Here is a 22380-nt window from a genome sequence, read left to right as displayed (position 1 = left end):
GGTGAGCAGCGATGCCTCCCACATCCCATGGGTCACCTGAACACGCAGCAGCCACGGTCACACCCCAGCTTCCCCACGGCCACGCAGCGACAGCAGGCACCAAACCCTGCTCCATCCAGAGCCCCCCGTGCAGCTGCAGCCACGGGCTTTGGGGACAAACAGCTGGTGCTGAAGCCACCATCAACTCAACCTGCTGCTTATCACTTCTGATTATTAAGTTTTGCATCCTCCTGGTTACGCTCCCAAGCGAAAAGCTCTCCCTATACATGTGTTGCATATTATATGTTATATATTATGTATTACACAGATTAATGTTTCTCCACTTCCTTTCTGTTACAACTTTACCCCGCTCCCACTGTCACCAGAGCTAACCAAGGTCATCAGGAGCTACTCCTACACAGGGCCCCTTCCCCACACATCATGTGCCACTGCCTTCCCCGGTCCCTTTTCCCACTCCTGGTGCCATGGTTTAAAAATTCAGCTCTCACGTGACGAGGCAGAGCCACTGTGACAAGTTGCACCAGAGCCCCGTGCTCCTGATGAAAGACACATTGCAAATGGTTATTTTTCATATACTATCCATGGTAAACAGCAGCATTCATTTCTATTCCCTTGCTCCAGACAAATCAATGATTGTTAATGCAAAGTCAACACGTCCAGATGTAGTTTGCATACTAGTTAACCACTAAATTGGCATCACACAGTACAAAATAATCAAGAGACATTCAAGGAACCAAACAAAAGCAAAAAGGAGGCAGATGACTAGCAATTAATCCATAAAAGACCTTTAAAAATTAGAAACTTCTTCCCCAGAAAACACGGTGTGGCCAAAAATGTGGAATGTGAAAATCCAAATATGCACAATGCTGGATGCACAGAAATGTAGAAATTGCAAGAAATAAATATCTCCTGGGGCCACTTCCCCATGTCCCTTACCAAATACACCCACAGCCTCCAGCAGCACTGGCAGCTCCTGCCCAGGCGCCTCTTCCCCTCACCCCACTTGGTACATTTTGTACAAGTAGTGCCTGATCTGGCAAACCTCTGACAAAATTCACATTTTGGGGTGGCTCCCCACGACTGCAGCACCACCCTTGTCTGTTTTACAGCTCTCAGCTCACCAATAATCCCCCGCACAGACCCAAGCATGAACTGGAGCAACCACAGCGCCCAGTGTAGCACCCCCAGGTTATGGGGGATGAGCAAGCCCATGGGATGTGCCGCACTATTCCTGCACACCCTTATCCCACAGCAGCCCCTGGGCTGGCTGGCACACTCCTCTGGGCCATTCCCCAAATCTGAGCCATGCCCAAGATGCTCAAGCTGAGGATGCCCAAGCAGAGGCCAGCGGTGGCTCCATGGGCAGTGCCAGGGACCCGACAGTGGCACCCGCCCAGAGCCAGCGTGGCCCCACGGGGACCTGTGCCATGGGCAGCACAGGAGCAGCATCCAGGACCTCGTACCGAGTCCTGCCATGCCATGGTGGGAAGGTCAAAATCCTTTAACAGGCACAGCATCCAAAGAATTATTGACCCACAGAACATCCTGAGCTGGAAGGGCCCACCAGGACCATCCAGCCCAATCCCTGGCCCTGCACAGACCCCCCAACAGCCCCACCCTGGGCATCCCTGGCAGCGCTGTCCAAACGCTCCTGGAGCTCTGGCAGCCTCGGGGCCGTGCCCATTCCCTGGGGAGCCTGGGCAGTGCCCAGCACCCTCTGGGGGAAGAGCCTTTCCCTGTTCTCAGCCTGGGCCTGCCCTGGCACCGTGGGCACAAATCCTGACTCTGTATCAGCACGACCCTTGGAGCCGTTTTCAACCCTCTCCACCCTACCCCTCCCCCTCACAAAAAATTAAATTAATCTAATTTTTAGAACACTAATTCCGCTCTAATTTCACTCCTGCACTTGCATAATTGCAAACTTGACTGTGCATCACCGGGGCCACGTGACTGCACCCGTGAACTGAACTATTCCCAGCGTTGCATTATGGCAGTGATATATATTTAAATTATCCTGGAGTCGTGCAATAACCTCCCAAGGTTTTATATGGCATTTGTATAAATATTATCTACTCCTTTAATAATATTATGTCTGTTTTCATTCTGGGATGAAAATATGTCACTGAAAATGAGGTCCTGGAAATTTTTCTTTTTTAAAAAATACATTTCAGTTATGTCACAAGAAATCTGTTGGTATCACTCAGCTGAGCTCCCTCCCTCCCCTTCCTCTTCCAGGCTGCCAACAGGAATTTTGAAAAGGATAAAATATTGATCAACTTTCCAGAAGAGAGAAAAAAAAAAAAAAAAAAGGGAAAGAAAAGAAAAAAATCCCCCTGAAGGCAGACTGCGATGAAAAACTATGAAATCTTTTCCAGGCAGGAGCAGGTTTGTGCTGGAAGGACAGGCAGAAAGGTGAGATTCAGACCCATCGCAACCCCCAGCAGCGGGAGCTGGTGCTGGAAAGCTGCTGATCACAGGGAGTTAAGGATGGGAAAGGTTGCAGCTCCCACACCTCCGGCACCACAGCATCCCCCAGCGCAGGGAGGACACGGCATCGCCCCCAGCGCCGCAGAGGACACGCACAGCTCCTCCAGCAGCCGCTCTGAACCCCCACAGCAGCCAGAACTGCTCCAAAGCAGGGCCTCCCCCGCCGCACTTCAGCAGAAACTTCAAAGGTGTCATTGCCAAATGTTGGCACTGTGGCCCCAGAACCGAGGCTTGGCCATTATTCCTAATTAAAATGCAGCACCATCGGTGTGTGCCCCCCAAATCCACATCTCCGGGTGTGTGGTAGGGCAAAGGAAAAGCAGCACCAAAAGATTTGATTCACACGAGAAAAAAAAAATGGATGAAACCTTAAAATAAAATTAAAATTACAGCTAAACAGTTTCTTTGGGTATATCATAAGGCAGTGAAAGTTCTGGGGTGCAGCTCGAGGAAGGGAATTCTTGGAGGGTAAGAATATGGAAAAGCCACCACGCTACAGCTTCCTGGATGAAACCATGAATAAAATATTCTCCAGGATTGTTTAATCCAATTTTGAGCATTGTGTGTAATTTTTCCCCAGATGTGCCACCCGGCTCTAACTGCACCATTGCCGGGCTGGCACCGGCCTCTCGCTCCATTATTTGCTAAAAAAGGGATTCAGGAAGAGGGTGGGTCCCTTTCGGGGGGGGCGGGGGCAAATAAATGCAAAAATAAAAATATGGAGTTGACATTTCGGAGTATTTGTTCCTCCACCCAAGAGTTATCCTGCTTCGCAAATTTTTTCCATTTCCCCCCCTCCCCCCACCTTTGAAAAACTCAAAACATGAAACAAATAAAGGGAAGAAAAGTGAAAACAGCTCCCCAAACCCTGAATTCACCAGCCACTCCTTTCTGATTTTCAGCAAATATCAAGTTACAGGGAACGGAAAATCAAAACCAAAAAAAAAAAAAAAAAAAAAAAAAAAACCACCAAAAACAAAAACCACAAAAAAAATCCAAAAAAAACTTTTCAGGGGTTTGAGATTCCAAATTAAAAATTCATTCCGGCTTGAAATTTAATTTTATTTTGTGCAGCGCCCGGATTTCAGCATTTGCTGGTGGGTGCCCGGCAGCTCCAGAAACTCACTTTGGAGTTTCAAATTTAAAAATGCTTTTTTCCAAAAAGGAAAAAAAAAAGAAAACCAAAAAAAGCCCAAAAAACCAACAAGAACCAAACTGCTGCAGCTGTGGAGCCAGCCATCTTGCTATTTTGTCCCCATTTTAGAGAGGATACTGTGTCAAGGTTGGTAAAACTCAATGTTGACCTAATCTTTCCCTTCCTCTCCCTCCCCCACTTTTGGGTGGAAAGGCCATGTAGCTCTCCTAGATTGCTTTTTTCTTGAAACAATGCATGTTTCAGTGCTCTTTTGTTATTTATTTTTAAAAAGATCAATACCAAGACCCCAGTATTCAAGGGCAACCCTACAATAATAAACCAGTGTGTGCACAGTCCAGAACTCACAGGCACTCTGTAACAGCAAAATAATAGGGACAGAACAGCATTTAAAACAAACAAACAGAAAAAAAAAAAATTAGAAAAAAAAACCCACCAAAAATAATTATGAAAAAAAAATATTTTCAATTCAAACTCCAGCAAGGCTTTAACAGTCAAGGAGAAAAAGGATTTTGAATTTGTGAAAAATATCATGGCTGAGCCCTTTAAAGACACTTCAGTTTGAAAAAAAATGAAAATCACTAAATCTGCAATTATTTTTTCACAATATTGTTAATTATGCATATTCATAATATCATGGCGGACCTTATAATAAACCTGTGTAAATATTAGATTTATGTGAGCCACAGAACCTGGAGTTATTACAGTGTGTTTAAAAAAAGAAGGGGAAAAAAACCTAAAAACCATAGTATGGAAATTTTTTTCTTTACAAAAGAAGTAGGAAATTAAAGGCTGGAAACTATGTTTTAATTATGCCAGGAGAAACCATCCAAAAAGCCAAGAAATTCTAAAATAAAACTGACATTTGGCTCTTAATTTTGCTTGTCCTCGTGTTTTCCTGGACTGTGTTTAGAACCTCATTGTTTAAGAGCAGTTTTGCATGAAATCCAAAATCACAAAAAAAAAAAAAAAAAAAAAAAAAAATTTGGGTGTGTCCACAGCAAAATTTCTGGGTTCTTAATTTTCCTGCAAAACTCCTCATTTCAAACAAAATAACTTTAAGCACTGCAGCAAAAAGGGAAAAAAAATAAACCCTGAGTTTTGGCAGAGCTTGCTGCACAAGTTCAAAATTACAATGAAGCCCAATTCCTAATTGCTCCGGAACAGCAATTCTCCCACTTTCCCAAACTAATCCCTCCCTGCAGCTCACCCGGGGGGGCCCACCAAAAACTTGAATCACTTTCCTTTCCCAGCACTTTGCTGCTCCCAGGCTCCGTTTTTCTCCAGAAATGGGGGTGGAGGGGAGAAAAACCTGAATTCATTCAAATTCCTGTTTAATTTTCATTTCCATAAGCTGAGCTTTGGCTCCAAAGGGACACACACCAAATTTGCGGGGCGCTGCGGGAGCTGCCGGAGGAACCCCAACTTGGGGGATCCGGTCCCAACTTTCTGGGAAAAAATTAGAAATAGCACAATATTTCCTTCCTTTTTTTTTTTTTTTTTCAATTTTAATTTCTTTTTTTTTTTTTTTTTTTTTTTTATTTACGAAATAGTCTCCTCTAGGTGGCGTCGTTTTAATGGAAAAAAAAAATGGGGGGGAAAAAAAAAAAAAAACGTTCCGGAGGAAAAATTAAGAGAAGGAGGGAGAGGGAAAAAAAAAAAAAAAAAAAAAAAAAGAAGGAAAAGAAAAAGCAAAAGCCCCGGGAAGGGGCGCGGGGCGCGGCGGGGCCGGCGCGGCCCGGGCCGGGGCCGAGGTGCGGGGCCGGCCCGGGCCGAGGGGCGGCTCGTCCCCGACATGGCTGCTGAGCTCCGCTTTGTTTTCCGCCCGGTCCGAGCGGCCGCAGGCTCCGGCAGCCGCGGGCTCCGGGGAGCCGCTGCCGGCGCTGCCCCCCGCGCACTGCGCCAAAGCGCCGCCGGGGCTCCGCGACGGGGCGGCTGCGGCTGCCGCCCTCCCTCCTTCCCTTCCCTTCCGTTCCCTTCCTCCCCGCTCCCTCCGCCTCCCCCCGGGGACACGCCGCCCGGCCGCCGCGTACCTGCGCTGCCGCCGCCGCCGCCGGAGCGGAGCCGTCCGGCTGGTTCATGGGGCTGGGGCGGGAGCAGGCGAGCCCCGCGCCGCCGCGGCCTGCGATCCGCCCGCCGCTCACAAAGCCGGCGCCGCCGCCGCTGCCTCCTTTCCGCCCTCCCAGGAGCGGCGAGTGGGGGCGATGCCCCCGCTGCGCGGGTGGGCGGCTCGCCGGGCTGCTGCAGCCCCCCTTCCCCCCGGGGCATGGGCCGGGGCGGCCGCCGCGGGCACGGGCGCTGCCGCTAGCGGCGCGGCGCGCAGGGCTGGGCGGGCGCCTCCCGCTGCCGAGCCCGCGCCGCCGCCATCACGAGCCGCTCTGGGGGCAGCTCCAACCGCAGCGCGCTCGCAGCCGGCGGCGCCGGGAGAAAGGGGCTGAGTCTGGCCCGGCGCGGGAGCCCCGCCGCCCGCCCGGCCGGCCCCGCGCTGCCCTCCGCCCCCGCGCCGGGCACCGCGCAGCCCGGCCCGGCCCGGCCCGGCCGCCGCCCGGCGGGCGCGGGGCCGCTCGGCGCCGTGGGGCCGCTCCGCGCCGCGGCGCCCCCGGTGGGGTGTCCCGCGGTGGGTGGGTGTGTGTCGGGGTGCGGGGGTGCGGACCCCGGCCCGCCCCGGACCCCGCAGCCCCGGGACGGCGCGGGGAGGGCCCCCGAGGGCGGCGCGGTGATCCCCGGCCCGGGCAGGGGGCGAGCCCGGCGGGTGGGAGCTGCGGGGAGAGCCCGGGTCCAGCACGGCTTCCCCAGGCCTCGTACACCGCATAAACCTCATTGAGCACGAGGGAAGAGTCTAGGGACGAAGCGGGACACGAGGGGACCCAGGGTGAGAGGGGACAGATGGCCCGCCAGAACGGACACGAGGGAACGGCTGGAGCTGTGTCAGGGCAGGCTCAGGCTGAGAACAGGGAAAGGCTCTTCCCCCAGAGGGTGCTGGGCACTGCCCAGGCTCCCCAGGGAATGGGCACGGCCCCGAGGCTGCCAGAGCTCCAGGAGCGTTTGGACAGCGCTGCCAGGGATGCCCAGGGTGGGGCTGTTGGGGGGTCTGTGCAGGGCCAGGGGCTGGACTGGATGGTCCTTGTGGGTTCCTTCCATCTCAGGATATTCTGTGATTCCATGATTCTCCGAATTGCTTGGGCAGCATCACCCCTTGCCTGCTCTCCCCCGACTCTTTCTTCCCCCCACAGCACACCCATGGCTGAAATCACCCCCTGCCCTTTTAGCTGTGCAGCTCCCAGCTCTCGGTCCCCCCATGTTTGAGAGCTGTTTTGCCACAACACAAAACGGGGAAAAGCCTTTCTCTACCCTCGCACAAAACTCATCCCAACACCCTGTCCCTCCACAAAGAGCTTTTCCTCACCACGTGCTCACAACACGCATTGCTGCTCAGGAAACTTTGTTATTTTTGTCAGCAAACTTTGTTAATTTCCTCGAAAAAGAAAGGGAAGAAAATCAGTGCTTTTTTTCCCCTGCAAAGCACAGAGCATTAACTATAAACATAATTACATCTCATACATACCTGGTGTTTTCTCCCTTGTGAAGCAGTGCCAAAGATAGTTATTAATAGTATTAATAAAATAATCTGAACTTGTGAATTTTCCTGCCCCAGCCCATGAAACCCTCTTACCCAAGAGCTCTGCAAAACCAAGGATTTCTGGAGAGCCAAACGCTGATTTTGCTTTTGTTGCCCAGCCTAAAGATAACTTCAAAGATATTGCAAAACACAGATTTATTTTCCTTAATATCTTTTATGCAGATTTCATTCCAAATCGCTGTACGGTCAGATAATGTAATTACAGAGCTAAATAAAAACAAAGGGGCAGGGGAATTGGTGGGGACGTTGGGCAAGGGAAGATGTTTTCCGAATGAGCTGAGAAGGGATGTGGGAAGTCAAGAAGCAGAAACCACTCACGAGGCTTTCAGCCCCAGCCCTGGCATGAAGTGCAGCCAGAAGGAATCCCCCGTGGACCAGACTAAAGCAAAATTTGGTGTTTAACAAATAATGTTTGAGGAGGATTTTGGGGGAAAATGCCATTTTGACACAGAGTTTGCAGGATGAGGAGGAGCATGGAGATACCCTCAACATCCTTTTGTCTTTGGAAACCTGCTCATTGCCCTCCAAAAACCAAAGCCTGGAGATAAAAGATGCCCACCCTTGTGTCCTGTGATGTCTGAGGGCACATTTCAAGCCATCCCTGTGTGCTTTGAAGCATCTTCAGCACTGGAGAACCCACCACAGCTCATGGTGACGTGGCCAACAATTCATCACCTCCTCACTTCGAGCCTGACCCTGTTTTACTTCCATTTTATCCATTTGTAATGTGAAAGGGCCCCCTGCCTCCTGTGTCCATGAACCATGTGGATAAATCATACCTTCACCTTCTTTTGGGGACTCTCTTCCCTGTGGAAGGACAATGTTTGAGCTCTCCAAGCCTCCTCAGCCTAAGCCTCCCATTTCTTCAGGTCATGGACCCAGAACAGATGCAGAAAAGGAATGGCAACCAGGAAACTCCCAGACACCAAACCAGATCTTCTCTGTCATGCGTGTTTTTGCAATGGCTTTGCAGCCTGCTTTGGCTGCCCAGCGAACACAGACGTTGCTCTGGCTGCAGGGGTTGGGGCCCCACAGGGGAGAGTTCCTAGTTCTGACTCAGATCTTGGAGTCTGAAGACTCCCTCCCAAGGGATTTGACTGCTGGTTGGTCTTGGCTTTGTGAAACCATCCCTCAAAACCTGCCTGTGTTTCTGCTGCCAATTTCGTGCTGTTTACACACAACAAACACCATCACTGGTGACCCCTCCTGCCTGAGGGACAGCCCCTTCTCCTCTGATGGGGTGAGGTCTAATGCAGAAATTCTACAAGTCAGGACATCCTCGATTAGGAAGTTTCTATGGATTAGGTCTAGGAAATTCCAAGCATGTTTTAGAGTGAGATACCCATCAGGTCACTCAGGCTGAAGTCCCTTTTGATGAGGTGACCTTTTCGGGGCGGATGTTTTAGCCATGCCAGCCTTGCCACTCCGATAGCATCCAATGGACTTTTCTGTCCTGATTGGTACCAAATTTTGGCTTTGTCTCTCAAAACTTCCTCATGATCATTCCTCATGACCAAAGCCTGAAAACCCACATTCTTATTTTGAAGTGCCCTCAGACCTTCCCTGGGTAACAACTACTGACAGGCCCGTTCCAGCCAGGAGCTCTCCACACCACATTTCAAAACTGACTTTCCAATAAAGGTCAATCACTTTTCTCTACTTATTCCATTTTCTGGTGTCTGTGGGCAGAGAGGACAGTGGTTCTCACACCTCTGTGGGATTCCCAGCCTGAAGGGGTTGAATTCCTCCTGGGACATCAGCATCTGCATTGCACTGGGCTTGCCAGAGGTAACTCAGTGGCTGCTCCCTCCTTTCCTACCCTTAAGATGAAGCAGCAGCAGTGCTTTCACTTTCCCAGGGAAGCTCTGTAATCATCTCAGATGGGGAATGCCATCCTGATAGGAACCAGGAGCAGGTTCCTGGTAGGAAACCCACCTCCCATGAGCTGCTAAGGGTGTCCTGGCTGCAATAATCCGAAGTGATAATACGATTAAAGATCGTGACAATGCACATACATGCGAGGGCTGCTTCAGCAGGCTTGATAGTCTTTTGCTGTGCTGTATTCTCGTGTATTCCCCATAGGTTGTTTCCAAGGCAGGCTGCACTAACAGCTGCTATTCTGTGTGAGTGTCAAAGCCTGCACAGCATCCATCAGCAGGGGATGGAGTGGCCTGGGAGTTTGCTTGCTGCAGCAAGGACTTCTGCTTGAGCTGTGGGGTCAGGGATGTTGGTAACAGGGACAGGCTGTTGGGCAAACGACTCAGGGGGAGATGTCACTTAGCCCTGGAAGGGGTTACAGTGCACAGCTAACTCCATTTTGGAAAAGTGGGGAGGTTTAGGTTGAGATCAGGGAAAGGTTCTTCCCCCAGAGGGTGCTGGGCACTGCCCAGGCTCCCCAGGGAATGGGCACGGCCCCGAGGCTGCCAGAGCTCCAGGAGCGTTTGGACAGCGCTGCCAGGGATGCCCAGGGTGGGGCTGTTGGGGGGTCTGTGCAGGGATGGGAGGTGGACTCAATCATCCTTGGTCCCTTCCAGCTCAGGAGATCCTGTGATTCTATGAAAGCTCACCTGAGGATGAAGATACAACACAGTGGAGGTGAGGCCCAGCAAGGTGATGAGGATTCTGCATAAGGCACTTGTGCTGTTTCCAGCGAGGAGCCTCTCTGTGGGACATGTGCTCAATAGTCCGGAGAAGGAAATTATTGATAGCAGTCTGCCTAAGTAAATCTAGAGCTCATGATCCCCTTAATCCCATCACAGCATTCACTCATCTGGGCCAAAGGTTATCCCTGTGGGATGCGGGGTTCCCTCTGTTCCAGTGCCCACTCTGAAGTTTGGAATCTGTGCCCAAACACTGAGGTTGAGCCCCGTGCTGGGGCAAGATGCCGAACACTTCTCATCACTGCCATAAACAAGGAAGAGTCGGCAAACCACAGTCAGGAAATGGCCAAAGGACTATTTATAATCACTGCTATCTGCAAAGATATTTGTGAGACTGGCAGAAAAAAATAAATCCCCACTTCACTCTTCCTGACCCTGGCGCCGTCTGTTTGCTTCGCTGTGAGGCATTAAAGCTCACCAGAAATGTTTGCCAACGGTTGTACAGAAAGGAAGTGTTGGATTGTATTTGTTCTTGTCAGCACTGAGCCACTCCTTCCTTTTCCACCTGTGGTCCCTTTCGTCCCCTCCTCTGGCGGGACCGTGTGTGCCCTGAGCACTCGGAAGGATCTGCACTGCTGTGAGGTGCAGCACAGACTGGGGATCTCTGCAATGCACTGAATGCACTCAACATCAGCTGTGGACAACTGGAGCTCCAAAAAGGTCTGGATTCAGGTACAAAGCTTTTCCCTGCACAACGATTGACGAGTTCTTCATTTGCATCAAAGCCTTGGCAGAAATCTCAGCGGCTGAGTCGTTGGGATGGGCTCTGTTTGGGCGATGCCAATAACGCCATGTCCTGGGGAAATTCCAGTGAGAGCCAGTGCCTCTGGCTGTGGAGCTGATGGTGTGAGCTGGGATGCAGGCGGTGCTCTGCTCCTCCTGCTCTGGGTGGCTGGTGAGGAGGCTGGGGCCGAGCACGGCTCAGGATGCAGCCGAATTTCAGGAGCAAACGCCAGGGTGTGGGAGCATTAACAAGCATGGGACCGTGTATTTTACCTATATAAAACAAGAAACCTTAGGTTTTAAAAGCATTAGGATTGAATAAACATGACACTCTCCAGAGCAAACTGCAAAGCAATAAAATCCCAAACCATGGGACACCTCTTACCCACTCCTTAATGACCACACAACACATTTCTGCTGACGGGGAGAGGTTTATTGCTACAACAAAGAGCTTCCTTTTACCTCCAACAATAATGAAATGGCCACCTCCCAGTGTTGGAATCTATCCTTCCTTTGCCTTAGAGCCCCTTGCAGGGCCTAAAGCGGCTCCAGGAGAGCTGCAGAGGGACTGGGGACAAGGCATGGAGGGACAGGACACAGGGAATGGCTTCCACTGCCAGAGGCAGGGCTGGATGGGATATTGGGAAGGAATTGTTCCCTGGGAGGATGGGCAGGCCCTGGCACAGGGTGCCCAGAGCAGCTGGGGCTGCCCCTGGATCCCTGGCAGTGCCCAAGGCCAGGCTGGACACTGGGGCTTGGAGCAGCCTGGGACAGTGGGAGGTGTCCCTGCCCATGGCAGGGCTGGCACTGGATGGGCTTTCAGGTCCTTTCCAAGCCAAACCATTCTGGGATTCTACCTGGAGGTGCAAGGCAGCAGATCCCCACTTGTGCATCCACCAGGTGGGACTGCAGCTGCAATTGTTTGGCCATCTGCCTTTATGGGAGCAGGGTGCTTGGAGCTCCCCTGCCCTTCCAGGGGCCGCACTGGAGGCAGTATTGGGATGCTGGAGCTGCCATCAGAGCTTGGGCATCTTCTTTCATTTATCTGAGAAATATGTTCTGGACTGAGGGAGAACATTGCTGGGAAGAAGTCCCTGGGTGCTGTCCCAGACTGGCAGAGAACCCACAGGGATGTTTGGGGCTGGCACATGGGCAGCAGCTGCACATGAGGCAGGGATGTGTGCCTGGGACAGCTCAGGCTGTGCATCATGCCCAGGATTGTGTTTGCCAGGAAAAAGGTGTCCAAGAAAATTCAGACACAGAAGCAAAGAACCTTAATAAATGGGATTTAAATAATAGATTTAGCTGAAAATCCCCAGAAGACGGATTTTTTATCCACACATCAGGTGCTGTAAGCTTAGAAAAAGATAACAAAGCATTCCTCAGACAGAAAAGGTTGAGTTTCTGCTTTAATTGAAAAATCATATGTGGTTTTGATATTCCTAGAGACATGTAATGTTAAGAAGTAGTTTATACTGCAAGATGTATCATCACTATTTTGGGGTAAATTAGATTAAAATGATTTGCAGTTATCCCCATGCTAAGCAGTATAAACGGGAGAAATGGGAAGTTGAAGTTGTACTTAGGAGAAGTGCAGGCAGTTTGCTGAGGAAGTCCTGACGGCTCTGCCTTAACAGGCAACTGTCGGCTCAGTACCAGAGAGGAATTGTAGCTTTCTGGACCCATAATCAGATTCATCTGTCTCTTCTTTACAGTGGCATGGCAGAGCAGAATTAAGAATATTTGCATGCCTTAAATTGAGTCTTTCTGCCTTAATTGTGTAATTATGGAAATCACTATTTAGGGATCCATAGCTACGGCTCTGCTGAATTCTGCACTCGAGGCAGGCACACAATCCCTTCGTTAAAGAGTACTCCCTGCAAAATCCCAGCATCCAGTGTGGAGTACGGAATACATGTCCTGAGTATGTATTTGCAAATTCATTAATTAACTTATCAGTTAAAACTAATTAAAAATTGGTTCTTTAACAAATCTAATACATTGTGTCAGACCTGTCTCTTTTTTTCCTGAAGATCCTATTAGCGGAGTAACGCAGACCCTGCAACCTTCCTGTGTAATTAATACTCACGGAAATCTTGTGGCTAAATTTCACTGGCAGAATTTATTTGACAATGGTCTCTTACGAGATTACACTTCATAACTGAAAGTTTATTAAGCAAGGCTCGTTTGCAGGGTTTTCCTTCAGTTTCCCATAAGGATTTGCCTCCCTTCCAGCCCTCACGGTCCCGTGTCACTGGGGCACTTGCGCTGCTCTGCTGGGATGAAGCTTCACGGAGCAGGGAGCTCGGGAGGGTTGTGGCTGCTCTGGAGCAACAGGAAGCAGCCAAGCACATGGGAGAGTCAGACCACAAGCCATGGGTTGACTAATGAGCATAAACTGTCCTTTAAATTCATTACAACCCGTTTAGTTCATCCCATGTGGGCCGTGGGGCGGGAGGTTGAAGAAGAGAAAGATTTCCTGGCTGTTTGTTACCGTCACAACAGAATATACTAAATAATACATGACTGAGTGGTGTGATTAATTTTACTTGCACTCATGTGAGGTGCTCCAAACCATGCACTCCCAGCTTCCCTGCGTGTGAGTAATGTGTCCCTGCCAGACACACGCCAGTAAAGCCCTTTGAGCCACCCTACCGCAGACAGCATCACCCCAAAAACACCCCAGAAACTTCCCCGGGCTCAGGCAAGACAAAGAGCCTGACCAAAATGTAACACGCTCTCATTTGTAATCCTGCCACAGCTGCTGACCCACCTCGGGTAAGTCTGAGCTGTGCCCAATCCAGTTGTGCAACTGGCAGGAAATCACGGATCCTCACGGAATGGCACTCAGTAAGACTGGGGATTTCTTTGGCAGTGGTAATTACAAACAGTGGCTAACACAGCTCTCACTCAATATCAGCAGAGCACAGCTCTCACTGAGCTTTGCTCCCCCTCAGAGAGGAACTGAGAATAAAAAAAGGTAAAACTGAGTAAGTCAGGAAAGGGCACATTTAAAAATGCATTTTAAAGCTGAAGTGGTGGTGAGGAGCTGTGCTGTGCTGGCTTCCCCAACACCAGCTCCTGTAGAGAGTGTCCCATTCGCTCTCCATGGAGCAGATCTGGTGGCCCATCCTGGCACAGGACAGAGCAGCTCCTTGGCACCCGGGAGCCCCTCGCTGCCAGCCCCTCTCACAGCCCCCGGTGCTCTCCTCCCGCTGCGCCGCTGAGCCTCTGCTCATAAATTAACAAATTGCAAATACAACATTAAATAATAGCAAATGCATCCTTACAAACAAACAAATAAATATTTCCAGTGCTTTATTAATAGAATTTTGACAGCTTCATTAGGTTGGTGAAATTTCAAGATACTTAATGAAATAATGCTTCATCCCTTGGCTTGTGATATAAATTCTAATGAAATGCGCAATTCCAATTCATTCCCAACAAACTGTAATGCTCTGCTCACAAAGCACTATCATACTGCCAAGGGTTTTATTTCCCTGACATTATGATCTTAACAATTTTATTTTAAGAGTTGGAATGGTTGTGCCTAATAAGTTAAACAGCAGAATAAAAGATCCCTCTAGAAGGGAAAAAAAAAAAAAAGTATATGTTTAGGTGGAAGAGACTTCAGAACAGATTATGGGTTGTTTTATATTCTAAATATGACACATTAATATCTACTCATTTAATACTGTAATTTTTTTTAAGTTCCTTTCACTGAAAGATGATCTTTATTTCTCTGAAAATTGCCTGGTGGAATCCCCACTTGTGCAAATGATAAGTGACTGCCGCACACCACGAGCTAAATGCTCCAGAGCTCAGTGGAGCTGCCTTTAAATGAACAAAGTAAATGGGAAAAAATTAGGTAGAATTAATATTATTAAAGATAATAATATAAATTATTAGTAGTATTCTATTAAGGTCAGATTAATCCCACTACAATTCAATTGGAATAATACATGCAATTTATGCAATCACAAATGTTTTAACATTTAAATTACCTTTCTGGCATTCTGGAAAGCTGTATTTTACACTGCAGAGCCAGGCGATCCCTCCCCGGGGCGGAGCGCGGAGCCCCGGCCCCGCTCCCGCTCCCCGCTCCCGCTCCCCGGCCCCGCTCCCCGCTCCCCGCTCCCCGCTCCCGCTCCCCGCTCCCCGCTCCCCGCTCCCGCTCCCCGCTCCCCGGCCCCGCTCCCCGCTCCCCGCTCCCCGCTCCCGCTCCCCGCTCCCCGGCCCCGCTCCCCGGCCCCGCTCCCCGCTCCTCCGGCCCCGCTCCCCGCTCCCGCTCCCCGGCCCCGCTCCCCGCTCCCCGCTCCCGCTCCCCGGCCCCGCTCCCGCTCCCCGGCCCCGCTCCCCGGCCCCGCTCCCCGGCCCCGCTCCCGCTCCCCGGCCCCGCTCCCGCTCCCCGGCCCCGCTCCCCGCTCCCGCTCCCCGGCCCCGCTCCCCGGCCCCGCTCCCCGGCCCCGCTCCCCGGCCCCGCTCCCCGGCCCCGCTCCCGCTCCCCGCTCCCCGGCCCCGCTCCCCGGCCCCGCTCCCCGGCCCCGCTCCCCGCTCCCGCTCCCCGGCCCTGCTGCCCGGCCCCGCTCCCCGGCCCCGCTCCCCGGCCCCGCTGCCCCGGCCCCGCTCCCCGGCCCCGCTTCCCCGCTCCCGCGGCACTCCGGCCGGGCCGGGCCGGGCCGGGGTCGGGCCCGCAGCCCCCGAGCGCCGAGCGGCTCCCGGCCCCCTCTAGGGGCTGCAGCACGAATCGAGGGCTGCGGCTCGGCTCTAGCCGCTCACCCTGCTGGGGCTGCTCAGCTCGGAGAGGAGAAGGCTCCAGGGAGAGCTCAGAGCCCCTTGCAGGGCCTAAAGGGGCTCCAGGAGAGCTGCAGAGGGACTGGGGACAAGGCATGGAGGGACAGGACACAGGGAATGGCTTCCCAGTGCCAGAGGGCAGGGCTGGATGGGATATTGGGCAGGAATTGTTCCCTGGGAGGGTGGGCAGGCCCTGGCACAGGGTGCCCAGAGCAGCTGGGGCTGCCCCTGGATCCCTGGCAGTGTCCAAGGCCAGGCTGGACACTGGGGCTTGGAGCAGCCTGGGACAGTGGGAGGTGTCCCTGCCCATGGCAGGGGTGGAACGAGATGTCTTTCAGGTCCCTTCCCACCGAAACCATTCCATGATTCTCTGACTCTATGATTCTCTGATCTTCTGGATGCTGAGTTTGGCACCCCTTGGCTCTGGGCTGGGGCACCTGAGGGATGGGGCCTTTCCCACCTCTGCAGCATGGTGAAGGATCTGGACAGGCTGGATCGATGGGATGACACCAATTGTAGGGGGTTCAACAAAGCAACGTGCCGGGTTCTGCACCTGCATCACAACAGCCCCAGTGCAAGGCTCCAGGCTGCGCCACAGGGGCTCTTCCTCCTTTTCCACTTATTAGAAAGACTGGAAGCCTTTTGAGACCCTGAGCATCTTGTTTGCTGTTTGTGCCAAGGCTGGCAAGGAAACCTTGCTCCCAAGGGGACCTCCTGATACTGCGGAAATGCAAATAAATAAGTAAGACAGGAGTAAAGTTTTAACTCAAAAGGAGTTTTGTGGCTGGCTGTGGGTGCAGGATCCACCTTCACTCATTTTGCAGCACCGTGGTGGGATGGTGACACAGTTGTGGGCTTATAATACAGTTCCAAGCACTTTGCAAGCTCCAGTGGCTGCTGTGCCATTCCAGGTCTGTGTAGGAACACCATCCCATCCCCTGGAAGGGCTCTGTCCCCTGTCACTGTCCCACCTGGGTGCTGACCTGTCCTCTCCTGGGGCTTGGAATTCAGGGATGAGGCTGCTGTCCATGGCTGCAGCATCCTGGGGGTGAATGCAGGGTGGAAAACCTTCTCCCAAGCTCAGGTGACACTGGGACATGGCCACAGAGACGGTGGAACACAGCTGTGGCATCACTGGGAGTGGGACCCTCCTACTTGGAGACAAACCCTGCATTCCACCCTTGAGAGCTGATCCCATTCTCTCCTTCATCGCTGCTTGCAAGGATAAATGTGTCAGAGGCTGCCAGGGGTCCTGCTCTTCTCATAGTGGTGGTTATACAAATAATCTCAGGTTTAAATTTAAAATAATCATGGTTTTGACTGCTTTTCCCCCAGTGTTCTGCAGCAGCAGGGCTGTGAGCCAGCAGCTGTCCCCAGATAAGATCTACACAGAGAAAGGGAGGGCAATTGGCCATCGTTTTTAAAGACAGTATTTTTAAACACTGTGAGCACAGTGACAGAGGAGAGGCTCAGGAACAAGAGCTCTGTGGCCTGGGTCAGCCCCCTTCCCAAAGGGGGGGAAATGCTGGATTTCAGGAAGTCCTCGCAATATGCAATGGATCATTTGCTGCAGTGCCCTGAAGCCCTCAGAGCAAAAAGTCTCTTGTACGCTCTCTAAATTTAAGCTTCCTCCAATGCCCCGAGGAGTTTATGAGCTGCTTGACCAAGATAATGACACTCTGACATTTTTGGATCCTCTCGGTGACACTGTTATTAATTTTGCCATTTAATTTTATCATTTTTATAATCTTTTTCAAGTAGCAGTAGGGACCACAATTAGGGTTCTTTTTCTTGTTGATAATAACAGCTCTTAGTACCTATAACTCATCAGCCAGATTTTTCTTTAATGCATTTGGCTTCCCTTATCAATTTCCCTCCACTCAGAAATGTTAAATTATCTTGATTACTAGTTTTTCCCTTTTTCCCCCCTATTCTTTATACACTGCTTCTTTTTCTAATTGCTGCTTTCATTTTCACCTAGAGAGATCTCAAAATCAAACACCATTCTTTAAAAATTATGGCACAAATAGAACTTTTTAGCCAGGCCGGGAACTCTTAGTGGGAACTTTTAATTTTTCACTCATTTACGTACATGTTTATTTTTCCTCCCAGCAAGTTTCCCTCACCTCTTTATTCAGCCTCACAGAGCCAGGGAGAAGCACCAGGTATGTATTACTGGTTGGGACTGTCTTTTATTATCCCATAATTAATGTAATCAGGTCATGATCACCGGTCTCCAGGCAACCACCGATTTCTAGTTCAGTGATCAATTCATCTTTATCCATCATAATAAGATCTAAAATAGAATTACCTCACGTTAGGTGCCATCTCTTTTGTGTTAGAAAATTATCATAGATAATTTGTAGAGATGCCACTGATGTTTTATTGCTGCCTGCAGGAGGTCTCCAGTGTTCACCTCCCACAGCAATGTCCGGCAGAAAAGGAGTTTCTTTGGGCACCCCAGGGGCAGTGCCCCCAGCTCGGGGTGTGGTGGCACAAAACGCCTCTCCCCACCCATCAGCTGCCACCCTGCAGTAAAGAAATGCAGGAAATAGAGAGAATTGTCATTTCATCTCTGTTCATGGGATGGCTGGGGATGCAAGGGACCTGAAAACTCATCCCATGGGCAGGGACACCTCCCACTGTCCCAGGCTGCTCCAAGCCCCAATGTCCAGCCTGGCCTTGGGCACTGCCAGGGATCCAGGGGCAGCCCCAGCTGCTCTGGGCACCCTGTGCCAGGGCCTGCCCACCCTCCCAGGGAACAATTCCTTCCCAAGATCCCACTGCCCTCTGGCAGTGGGAAGCCATTCCCTGTGTCCTGTGTGGACAAGGACACAGGAACCCTGAAGAGCAGCTGAGCTCATTTGGGCTCTCCAGATTCCAGAAGGTTCCTCCCAAGGCTGGTGGAGACCAGCCTGCAGAGCTGTCATGAACTGTCACCCCCTTGCACCCCTGACTATCTGCAGAGTGCCCTGGCAGCCCTGGGGCAGGGGTCCTCTCTGGCTGGACATTGTGGTGGGTCCCATGTCCCTCCCAGGGGCAGAGGGTCTCTTCGAGCCTTGTGCTGCCCCAGTGCCCCACCTTCCACTGGAAACACTAAAAACCAGCCTCTTGTGTGGGGCTCTGCAAGGAAATGTTTTCAGACTGCCTGAGGAGAGGGAGAGAAAGCTAGCTGGATGGCAAATAATTAGAATAATTATTTGAAAATCAATAACTGTCTGAAACAGCAATCAATTAACCTGGAGACATTTCAAAATGAGATCTGTACTGACTGGGCAGCTGAAGCCCGAATAATGACTTGGAATTTGCCCTGGATAACCTTAAATTATCTTTTGCCTTAGGTCCACTGCAGTCAGTAGCCACCCCTGAATCACCCACAGCCCTGGGCCCTGAGGTGGCCAGCTCTGGGATGAAGGGAGCTTCCTCTTCCTCAGGGCTGTCCCAGGTCTGTCACTGTACACAAGGGATTGGAGACACCCCTACATGGAGAGAAGCCCATACTGCAAGGTGAGGATTCGCCTCCTTGTTCAACAAAACAAACCCTGGAAAGAGATTTTAGGGCATTTGTGTTTGAAGCCCCAAAACAGGGGCAGGCTGGATCATGTTTACTGCAAAACAGAGCTGTTTGGGGGGCTCCTGGAGGCAGATCACTTCCCACAGAGCCCTGGAGAAGCAGCTGGTTTATTTTTGAACTGTAGCAGCTTTCTAGGAAGGGATGAATATCACTGCGGGCTGTTTTCTCAGATTAAAAAAACAAAATTAAAGATTTCACAAGTGTGACTGTGTACTGCCTGCGTGAAAACTGCAACCCCAGCCTTTAAAATGCTCAGCAAAGTCTTTTCCAAAGCTCTGCCCTGTGCCTGACTGGCCACTAAAAGCAGTGAAAAGGCAGAAGCAGCCCAGCAACTTCAGGCAGGGGCGGTGTTGGGACGTCCCTTGTGCTGCTGAAACTCCTTTTCCACTTTGCTCAGTCTCTCGGGAGCTCCTGCCTGTGGGAAGGGGAGGCTGTGCTCAGGCTCAGAGCAGACACAGCTCCCCACAGCTCCATGCTGGGACAGCTCCATCTGGGACAGCTCCAGGTGCCACCAACCCTACTCCTGCTTGTGGTGAGTTCCTGGAGTGCTTTAGGATCAGGTGTTGGATGTTTAGAGCAGGCAAGGGGGAAGAGGAGCAGGTGGGTGCCGACTGCTCTGCCTGCACTGGTGGCTCTGACTTCGAGGAGCCCCCATGCTCCTCACCCCTTCCACATCCAGCTGGGCCTTTTCTTTTTCATTTGGCTCCAGCAAAGACAACACAGGGATGGACCAAAAGGAATGTTGCGAGAGTATAATGTCCCCTCTAATCCAGCAAGCTAAATAAAATGAAGAGTTTTAACCCATTTTTTTTTTGTGTGGGCAGTCTCTGGTTAGTCCCTCAGCATGTCCTCATGGCGTGAATTATGGTGCAATAATTCACACTGAGCTGCATGGACGGCCCTCAGCTCCCAGCCTTGTGCCTGACACTGCTCCAGGCATGAATTACTGTCCTATAATTCACACCTTGTCATATCTTATTGCCGGAACATCCCCAAAATGACAAAGCTGGAGTCATTAAGGAGAAATTCAGTCAAAACTTGGCAAAGGCAGTTGATGGCAGGAAGGACCATGTACTTAAGTGTGATGAGGAGCAGCTGAGGGAGCTGGGGGGGCTCAGCCTGGAGAAAAGGAGGCTCAGGGGGAACTTCTGGCTCTGCACAACTCCCTGACAGGATGGTGCAGCCCCAGGCTGCCTCTTCCAATGAGACTCTCAAAGAGCAGGATATTTCTTGGACTTCACTGCCTTCCTTGGGAGTGCAGAGGGACATTTGGTGGGACAGGCTCCAGACTGTGATGAGGACTAAATCTTGCATGGTTTCATCTTAAACCCAGAGGAGCAGTGACAGTACCAACCTCTGGCACCGAGCTCGACAGGTAGAACACTGCACACAGCACAGGTCTAAATCCAGCTTGCCCAGGTTCTCATTTCTCAGGACACCGATGCTGCCCTGAGTTAAAAGAGCAGCTGGAGAAGGTCAGGACAGCCTGTCCAGGCTGACACCCAGGCACAAGGCAGGAGCAGGGAGGTGTTTGAACAAATGTATCACAAATGACATGGCAAAAGCAGCAGCCAAGTTGGCTGAGTCCCCCAGGGAGGCCACTTTGGACTTGCTCAGTGAAGATACCAGCAAAATGCTTTGGGCAATGGGGATGGCTCGTGTCAGGATGTCCCAGGGGATGACACCCTGACCACAGTGACCCTCCGAGCCATCTCCTTGCCAACTGTTCATGCAGCAGAAGGCAGCGAGCTCAGATGGAGACACATCCCAGAGAAGTGGGCAGCCCCACCAGCTGGCACCGTGCTGCTTCCAGCTGGCTCCCAGGCTGCATCCAGCTGGCAGAGGCAGGAGCACAGAGCCCTGGAAAGGTGAAGCCAGCCAGGGAAACCCAGGCCCCCTGTCGCCCTGGCAGCTCTGGCAGTGTTTGTGCTGGCACATGGATTCAGCTCGATGATTCCTGGGTGGATGCAGCACCTCCAAGACATCAGTGCACCAGTGTAGGCAGTGTTTGCTGGCAGCTGGGAATAAACATGCATTACCATTAGTTACCCAGTAATTAGTGGACTAATAACCAGCTAAGCCAGCTTGTTCTTTAGTAGGTGAGTCTTTCCTGTCATCCTGAATTATTATAATCACAGTCACTCTGTGTGTTCCTGCAGAGTCACTCACCCAGAAGGGACCATAGGACAGCCTGCAACTGTCCTGCTGCTTCTGTCACCCCAGTCCTGCCAAATCTGGTGGCAAAATACTGTCACCTGCCACAAAACTGGGTGTTGGGGTGTGTGTGTGTGTGAAGTCCAGAAATCTTCCAGGACAGTTCCTTGTCCCAGCCTTGTGCTGGACCTCCACACCTGCCTCAGGTGTGAGATGTGGCAGAGACAGAAGCAAAGAGCTTGGAGCAGGTGAAACGAGCTGAGCCCAACAAGCCCAAGTGCAGCACGCAGCCAGCCGAGTTTTCTGACCACAAGCAGCACTTCAGCGTGTTCAAACCCCCTTTGGGATGTTCTCTGGGCTTGTCACTGCAGGAAAACAGCCTCTTTCCTCCCAGATCGTTGACGTAGCTTATTACTGAATACTCGTCTGTTTGCAGATGTTCTATATTTTCCTGACATGAAGTTTCTTAACATCCCTTTTAAATTGTCTTTATGCTCACAATGTTGATGCATAATCTCTTTTTTCCTTGAGAAGTTCCTGTAAGTGCCTCGTGCAGTGATGAGATGAAAGCTTTCTTTGTGTTCCTGCCAATCCAGTTTGTATGCCTCTGTTTGTCACCTGCAGATAAAAGCTCAGGGATGTTGTTTAGAGCCAGGCTATGAAGCAGAGACTCAACTGGAGGCAAGGACAGGAGGAGAATATTAGCAAAGCAACCACCTAATTCTTGACAATGCCAGCACCAGCCATTGTGAAGCTTTGCCCAAACAGGAATCCCTTCCTAAAGCCTCTTAGGGTGCTTACATGAGTACATTTGACTTCAAAGAGGGTACACACAAGGCCAGCTCAGCTGACGAGAGGGAGCTCATTAAGCTGCAGTAATTTGGCAGGTCTGTGTTTACTTCTGCTGGAGCATCACATTTTGTGAACCATTTTTTTCCAACCCAGAAGGTTTTGAACTGTGTTGAGCTGATGAAACCCAGTCACATAAACCATTGCATGGCTCAAAAACACTCTGAGTGATGAAAGTCTGCGGACAGATCCTTTCATTAAACAGGGGACCAAGTTTCCTTTGGTTTAGCCAATTAGAAACTGGTTTTAGCTGAAGCAAAGTTGTGTCTTTTTGTGACAGGCTCAGAGATGAGCTTTGCTGTGTGGGCACACTCGTTAGTTTATATCCCATGAGGGGGGACAGCTG

General features: G+C 51.2%; 1 protein-coding gene and 2 long non-coding RNA genes across 15 annotated transcripts in view; 1 reads left to right on the top strand and 2 right to left on the bottom strand.

Moving 5' to 3' along the window:
• ZNF618 (zinc finger protein 618) overlaps window positions 1-5921 on the bottom strand; it is a 133586-nt gene extending 127665 nt beyond the window's left edge. For 10 of the 13 annotated variants that reach the window (XM_032131205.1, XM_032131209.1, XM_032131201.1 and 7 more), the window contains exon 1: window positions 5674-5921. In XM_032131205.1, coding sequence (XP_031987096.1) covers window positions 5674-5721 — 48 coding nt within the window. In that variant the 5' untranslated portion in view covers window positions 5722-5921. The remainder of the gene's footprint in view (window positions 1-5673) is intronic. The other 3 variants (XM_032131203.1, XM_032131212.1, XM_032131200.1) reach the window with 2 other exon arrangements.
• On the top strand, window positions 1666-11771 carry LOC116454507. The gene is made up of 3 exons (XR_004244126.1): window positions 1666-1766; window positions 6672-6683; window positions 11755-11771. It is a non-coding gene; the product is annotated as an uncharacterized LOC116454507 (long non-coding RNA).
• Window positions 11772-12059: 288 nt separating this feature from the next.
• LOC116454506 lies at window positions 12060-14773 on the bottom strand. Its single transcript, XR_004244125.1, has 3 exons — window positions 14668-14773; window positions 13437-13894; window positions 12060-12988 (listed from the first exon to the last, which is right to left on the bottom strand). It is a non-coding gene; the product is annotated as an uncharacterized LOC116454506 (long non-coding RNA).
• Between the last annotated feature and the right edge of the window lie 7607 nt (window positions 14774-22380).

This window comes from Corvus moneduloides, chromosome 21, assembly GCF_009650955.1.
Source record: "Corvus moneduloides isolate bCorMon1 chromosome 21, bCorMon1.pri, whole genome shotgun sequence".
Lineage (NCBI taxonomy): Eukaryota > Metazoa > Chordata > Aves > Passeriformes > Corvidae > Corvus > Corvus moneduloides.
Note: the sequence above shows the minus strand (reverse complement) of the source record. Positions and strands in the feature narration are given on the sequence as shown.